Consider the following 7,351-nt stretch of genomic DNA (forward strand, 5'->3'; position numbering starts at 1 on the left):
TCTGACTTCCACATGCACACACACATGGGCACACATATGTACATATATACATGCACACACACATGTGCATATACACATGCACACACACATTGACACATACATGTACATATACACATGCACACACATGTGCATACACACATGTACATATACACATACACACACACACATGTGCATACACACATGTGCATATACACATGCACACACACATGTGCATACACACATGTACATATACACATGCACACACACATTGGCATACACATGTACATATACACATGCACACACATGTGCATACACACATGTGCATATACACATGCACACACACATTGGCACACACATGTTCATATATACATGCACACACACATGTGCATACACACATGTGCATATACACATGCACACACACATTGACACACACATGTACATATACACATGCACACACACATTGGCATACACATGTACATATACACATGCACACACATGTGCATACACACATGTGCATATACACATGCACACACACATGGGCACACACATGTACATATACACATGCACACACATGTGCATACATACATGTACATACACACATGCACACACATGTGCATACATACATGTACATACACACATGCACACACATGTGCATACACACACGTGCATATACACATGCACACACATGTGCATACACACATGTGCATACACACATGCACACACACATAGGCATACACACACATGTGCATACAGATACATTTGCACATACTTGCACATACTGTGCACATACATGTGTATACACACATACACAACTTCATCTTGTTGTCGTTTTGTTTTTCTAGATAGGGTTTTCTCTGTGTAGCCTTGGCTGTCCTGAGCGCTGGGATTAAAGGAGTGCATCACCACTGCCCAGCATAAAAAAAAAAAAAAAACCTTTTAAGGAAAAGAAAGGTTAGGAAGAAAGAGAAAGAAAGAGAATTGGTATCTGAGCTGCCAAGCTGAGTAGATATTTTAGAAGAGCTGACTATCCTTTTAGGCGGCAGTTCTCAACCCTGTGGGCTTGTCTTGCTGGACATGAATAGGCACCCAGCATGGCCACATCAAAATGTCTGGCCCTAGGTCTAGTGAAGGCTCACTTGCCTCTCCATTATAGAAAAGTTTTATGTGCCTGGACTCACTCCCAGCAATGTATAGTATCAGAGAGTGGGTGTAGGATGGCCTTGAATTCCAAGTGTCTTGGAAGCTCCAATGAGCCCACTTTTGGACACATACCAGGTGTGTACCTCCCTAATCTCTACACCCCACACCCCACACCCCAAGCAGGTCAAGGAAGACTAACTTCCCCATAGGTCCCCAAGCCTCAAAGCTGCTCTCAGCCAGACCCAACACAACCACACAGGCTTTCCCCTTGCTCTGCCTCCTGGCACTGGGGAGGGATCAATTTCCAGTCAGTCCTGCTTGCCTGCAGGCTCTGTTTCGTCCTGATAATGCACGGGTAACCTGGTTATGCCCATGGTGTCTAGGGCTTCCTCATCCATTCTGTTGCCTTCCCCAGAAAAGACTAACAAGAAGGGGAGAAAGGAGGTATAAAACATGGAGCCTCCTCCTTTTCTGCCAAGGCCACCCCTCCCCACACTCCTGGCCCTTCCCTTGTCATTCAGCAACTATTTATTTAACATTGACTAAATGCCAGGGCTGGTGCCAGCCACTGGGTGACAATAAGGGCAGGACCTGTCCTCAGGAAGCTCAAGGGTGGGAATGAGAGGAGGAAACAGCAAACAATTACAGAGTAGGTGGATGAGTGACCCTGGAGATCCCTAAGAACCCAAGACCTCCAAGCTGAGTACTCTTGGCAAAGCATAAGGGAGGTGGGTGTCAGCTCATGGTTCCTTCACAGAAGACAAGGTTGCAAACTCACCCAGTGCATTATTTTGGAATTTACAGTACTTAAAGGTGACTTATTTCCCATTGGGAATTTGGGCTTTGTCGGGGAAGGGGGGCCATGGCAAGGCCTTTGGGCAGGGTTTGCCTCTAGGGAATTGATTTTGGCTGCAGTGAGCTTGGAGGCATGCCTAGATTCCAGCCAGGGCTCTGCCCCTTAGGACCTGTGTGTGCCTCTGGGACAATCACTTCTTCTTCAGAACCGCGGGGTTTTCATCTGTATAAAGCACATTGGGAGATGAGGATGAAGATGAGTATTTATACGATGCATCTGGACCATAAAGGACCCAGACTGGGGATGGACAGAGATTGTGAAGCTGCCCCTGCTCCTGCCTCTTGCCCCCCCTTCTCTGGGCTTCTCTGTGATCTCAGAACACTCTTGATCGTTGTTTTCAGGGAAAGATCACACGGAGAAGCCAAGAGAATGGCCAGGAAGCAGCCTGGGTGGGACTGGGGTTTGAGCATGCGCCTGTTCTCAGCACTGCTGGAGATGCCAGGGCAAAGGTGCAGCTCGGGAAGGCCCAATACCCAAGGCAAGGGAATGGGCCAGTTACCTCAGAACTGAGGATCCCAAACCCCACACTTGCGCTCTACAGTGAGTCCTATTGCCCATGCCATCTCAACCTCCAAAGTTTCTCTATCATACCGAAGGGTAAGAGGAGCTAGGGACAGTGCGACCAGGGAGTGGATATGTAAGCCCCCGGATCCCTATGGTTTAGGAGCCAGCAGGCTGTCCTATTTTTTATTTTTACATTTGTTTGTTTGTTTGTTTTAGCTTTCCACCAGGCCTGCCAGCCCCAGTCTCCAACTGCACTGTCATGGAGGCCCTAGGTACTGGGAGCGACCGCACCTCCCCAGCCTCGGCCACTGGAAGCCTAGACTTGCGACGGCTGTCCACCACGCGCGCTGACTCAGCCTACAGCTCTTTCTCCGCGGCGTCTGGTGGTCCTGAAATGCGCACACCGTCCCCTGGCACCGAGCTCCTCCCTTACCTAGACTGTGACTATGTGCGCGTAGTTTGGGGCAGCCGATCCCCTACCCCGCAGGACACTATCCTTCCAACTACCCAGCGGCCAGAGCCGGTAGTCGCTGGGCACAGTGACCCGCGGCCCCCAGAGGTCCAAGGAAGCCCGGGGTCCCTAAGCAGACAGGACACCCCGCTGCTGTATGCGCTGGCTGCCGAGGCTGAGGCTGCAGCACGCACCGCTGAGCCGCCCAGCCCCCCAGCCTCACGGGATGCCTACCGCCAGCGGCTGCAGGGTGCGCAGCGGCGAGTGCTGAGGGAGACGTCCTTCCAGCGAAAGGAGCTCCGCATGAGCCTGCCCGGCCGTCTGCGACCCTGGCTCTCCCAGCGGCCGCCCACTCTGCACGCGCGCTCCGCCTCCAGCAGCCACGAGGGAGGAGAAGCGGAGCCGGCGCGCACCGTGGTCCCGGCGCTGGGTGCTGCTGGCCCGGGGCGTCTGGCCAGACAGCAGCGCATGTGCTGTTTCTCCGAGCCAGGCAAACTGCATCGCATGGGTTGGAGCTGCGGACCCACTGGCGAGGGCTTGAGAGAGGCTTGTTCCACTCAGGAGTTGCAGCGTGGAGCGCACGCGAAGTCCAAAGGGCTGCAGGAAACTCAGTCCCTAAGCTTAGTGGAGCTGGACTCCCCGTCCGTGAATCTTGGCAATGGGTGTAGACCTGCGGGTCGAAGTCAGAGCATTTCAGTCATGGTCATGGGTCCCCGAGCAGGTTCAGAAAGGAAGGTGGCCGCCCCCGTCCAGGTATGCAAGATAAAGGCTGGGGGCGGGGAAGCGGCATCTGACAGACTGCTGTATTTCACGCAACTGTTTCCCCTTTCTAGGCTGTTCCTCAAAGGACAGAAACCCCCAGACCATTACTTCAGATGAAGCTTTCCAGGTGAGAGACATGGGACTCTCTGGGGCAAAGCTGTCTGGAGTCAACTTTCACAGCTCTTGCTTAAAAAGGAATCACGGGTCCTGTATTCATTATTTTTGCTATTGTCGTGACCAAATTCCTAACAGAGGGGACTTAGAGAAGAAATACTTATTTTGGCTCCGGATTGAAGACAGTAGAGTCCATCATGGGAGGGAAGGCGTGGATTCAGGGAACATGAGGCTTCTTGGGGAGCATATTTCTGCTGGTGCTCAGCTCTCTTTCTCCTTCCCACTTGTTCAATCTAGACCTCAGTCCATGAGATGGCACTGCCCGCATTCAGGGTGGGTCTTCCCACCTCAGTGACACCTCTCTGGAAACCCCCTCACAGTCAGCCACAGGTTAGTCCCCTAGGCAATTCCAAATCCAGTCATATCGACAATGGATTGATCTTTAGGAGACAGTCTACCTACCTCAGTTGGAGACTCCTGTCTTGCACACTCTGCTATTGCAGTGGGAAGACCCTCTTTCCTGGTCACTGTAGGTTTCCTGCCTCTAGGTTCTTGACTCAGAAGGAGGCTACCGTGGTGTGTCCTGCAGAGGTCTTCCAGGGCAGCCCAGCTGGCTGTGGTCAGGGGGTCCCTGAGACCTTCAGGGTGTCTACTCCACACCCCTCCCTCCCCGATGATGATGTGTTCCTGGAAGAAGCAGAGACACCACCACCTCAGGATTCCCACGGCCCCCAGGGGCTCCCAACCAGGTGAATCCCCACTATGTTCAAGCTCAGAGAGAGACTCTCCTCAAATGTAAACATTTGGGAAATGCCCGAGGGCTGGGAAGTCTCTTGTAATACCCAGGTGATGGGGATGAGGGCAGGAAGGCCTTGGGAAGCCAGATGTTGTCTGAGCCTTTTCTGATTCCGTAGCTCTTCTAGGGATCTCCATGTCTGTGACCAACCGAATGACCTAAGCAAAAAAGCTGGTGGGACTACTGTCTCAGCAGACAGCCCCTTCCACGAGGGCCCAGGGACCACAGGAGCTGATGACAACTGGGGAGAAGGGGTAAACGGTTCTGTGGGTTTCTCAAGACCCACAAGCTGCAGCCCTCCTGGGACTACAAATGATGACATCCCAACCATTCACGCTACTGGGCAGCTGGCCATGGATCCCTCTACAGCTACAGAAGATAACCCCCTCAAGCCTCCCTCAGTCGATGGGCTGCAACCTTTAGGCTCTGGGACTCCAGGGCCCCCTCACCACACTTCCCTGACCAGGGGCCAGCCTACTCCTAAGCCAACCTGGCCTAGTCGGCATTTTGAGGAGCTGGTTCAGCAGCTGGCCAGACTGGATCCTTCTTTGAGTGACACTTTTGCTGCCCAACCCGGTCCAGAGCTACCTCTTGGTCTGCTGGATGGGCTCTTTCCTGCTACAGAGGTCTGGGCCGTGATGAGGCCAGCCTGTGAGGCCGCTGGGGAGGAGGCTGCTGGAGAGGAGGCTGCAGGAGGGGAGGCTCCAGGAGAAGCTACAGGAGGGGAGGCTGCAGGAGAAGAGGCTGCAGGAGGGGAGGCCGCAGGAGCTTCGGAGGCCGCTGGAGCTTCGGATGCAGGGTGAGTGACAGCCACTAGGGACTCCTTCCTGACTCTGAGTCTGAAGTCTAGGGCAGAAAACTCAGAGAACTCTGGCTTTGTCTTCAGGTCCAGCGGAAGCCACTTCGCCCAGAAACTACCGACTCAGGAAGCAACAAGATCGGAAAACACTACCCCAAACGCTGTGCCTTACCAGTCAAAGAGCCAGGGACTCCCAAAACCAAACAGCACTCAGGCCAAGAAAGTGAGTCGGGGGTGGTGGGGAAAGCTGGGGCGGAGTGGGGAAAACTTAGTGTCTAGGGGGAGAACTGAGCTTGGCCCAGTTTTTGAATACCTAGGCCTTCCCTGTAGGTGGAGCTAGCCCGCCTCCTGCAAAAGATGCTTCAGGATCTTCAGGCTGAGCAGGAGCGACTGCGGGGGAAGTCTGCAGACTGGACCCGATGTCTCGGAGCTCTAGAAGTTGCAGTGAGCCAAGCCTGTACACCCCGGGAGCTGGAACGGTTCCGTCGGTTCATGATTGATTTAGAGCGCGTGCTTGGTCTTCTGCTGCTGCTGGGTAGCCGCTTGGCCCGTGTGAACCTCGCCTTGGCCAAAGCAGGCTCAGATAGCGACCCCGATGAGAAGGTAAAAGAGGTTGAGGTTTGGGGGAAGAGCTGGGTTTGGAGGGGCCTGCGGTCTACAGCCAGGACCATCCCCGGAGCATCGGTGTTCACTGCGCCCTCTCCCGGTGCTTCCCAGGCCTCGCTGCTGCAGCGACTCCGGCTTCTGCAGCGACAGCAGGAGGACGCCAAAGAGTTGAAGGAGCATGTGGCTCGGCGGGAGCAAGCTCTGCGTCAGGTGTTGGAGCGGGAGCTGTCCACTGAGCATCTACGCTCCTATTGTGTGCTTCTGGTCGCCAAGGCCAGGATCCTGTCCCAACAGCGCAGCCTGGACGACCGAATCCGGTTCCTTAAGGACCAGCTGGACACCATCTGGAGCGACCTCAGCCATCATCCCCTTTCTTCCAGACTGTCCTGGGCCCCAGGAATCGGTCATCTGGACAAACCACTTTTTCCTGCTACCGCTATCTAGTTACAGGTAGTGGAGGTGAGGAGTATTGTCCCAGCCTCACCCTCAACGGGGGTCATGCTTTATAGAGAGAAAGATTTCTCTTGAGGGAAAAGGAGCCTCAGACCAGGTCTCCCCAGGACACATCTTCCCACAGTGCTCTGTGGTCTTACTCAAGCTTTCGATTATTTGGGAACTAATTTATGGGTCTTAAAAACTTCAGTATTCAACAAGGTGGTGGCGCACGCCTTTAATCCCAGCACTCAGGAAGCAGAGGCAGGCGGATCTCTGTGAGTTCGAGGCTAGCATGGTCTACAGAGTGAGTTCTAGGACAACCAGGACTGTTACACAAAGAAACCCTGTCTCAAAAACCCACCACCACCAACAACAAAACCGAAGCACAAACAACAACAACAAAACCCCAAAGCAACAACAAAACAAAACAAAAACTGCAGTATTTAAACCCAGCCTGGTGGTATAGCTGTGATCCCAGTTACCTGGGAGGCTGAGGCAGGAAGATTTTGAGTTCAAGGCCCTACCTGGGCTACAGATGGAGCTAAAAGCCAGCCTGGGCAACTAAGGAGACTCTGCCTCATAATAAAATGTTAAAAGAGGATTGTAGGGGGCTGGAGAGATGATGGCTCCTCAGTTAAAACCACTTGCTGTTCTTCCAGAGGATCTGGGTTCGATTTGTAGTGTCCTATTGTATGGCTCACACCTACCTGTAACTCCAGTCACAGGAGATCTGATGTCCTCTGGCTTTCACACAGGTTGTGCACAGACATACATGCAGGAAAAACACCCCCCAGATAAATAGATACAATTTAAAAATACTTTAAAGAGGAGGCCACAGATATAGCTGAGTTATAGAGTGCTTGCTTGACATGTGTGAGACCCTAGGTTCAATCCCTAGTACAGCATCAA

The 7,351-nt window shown here is 53.0% G+C and overlaps 1 protein-coding gene across 1 annotated transcript; it reads left to right on the forward strand.

The window, feature by feature from the left end:
- Positions 1-2,593: 2,593 nt before the first annotated feature.
- On the forward strand, positions 2,594-6,679 carry Shroom1 (shroom family member 1). The gene is made up of 8 exons (XM_035447868.1): positions 2,594-3,683; positions 3,764-3,819; positions 4,355-4,555; positions 4,721-5,273; positions 5,379-5,401; positions 5,489-5,624; positions 5,732-6,004; positions 6,119-6,679. The coding sequence occupies exons 1-8, from the start codon at positions 2,739-2,741 to the stop codon at positions 6,449-6,451; spliced, it is 2,520 nt and encodes an 839-aa protein (XP_035303759.1). The 5' UTR covers positions 2,594-2,738; the 3' UTR covers positions 6,452-6,679.
- Positions 6,680-7,351: the final 672 nt, after the last annotated feature.

Source organism: Cricetulus griseus, chromosome 7, assembly GCF_003668045.3.
Source record: "Cricetulus griseus strain 17A/GY chromosome 7, alternate assembly CriGri-PICRH-1.0, whole genome shotgun sequence".
Taxonomy (NCBI): Eukaryota; Metazoa; Chordata; class Mammalia; order Rodentia; family Cricetidae; genus Cricetulus; species Cricetulus griseus.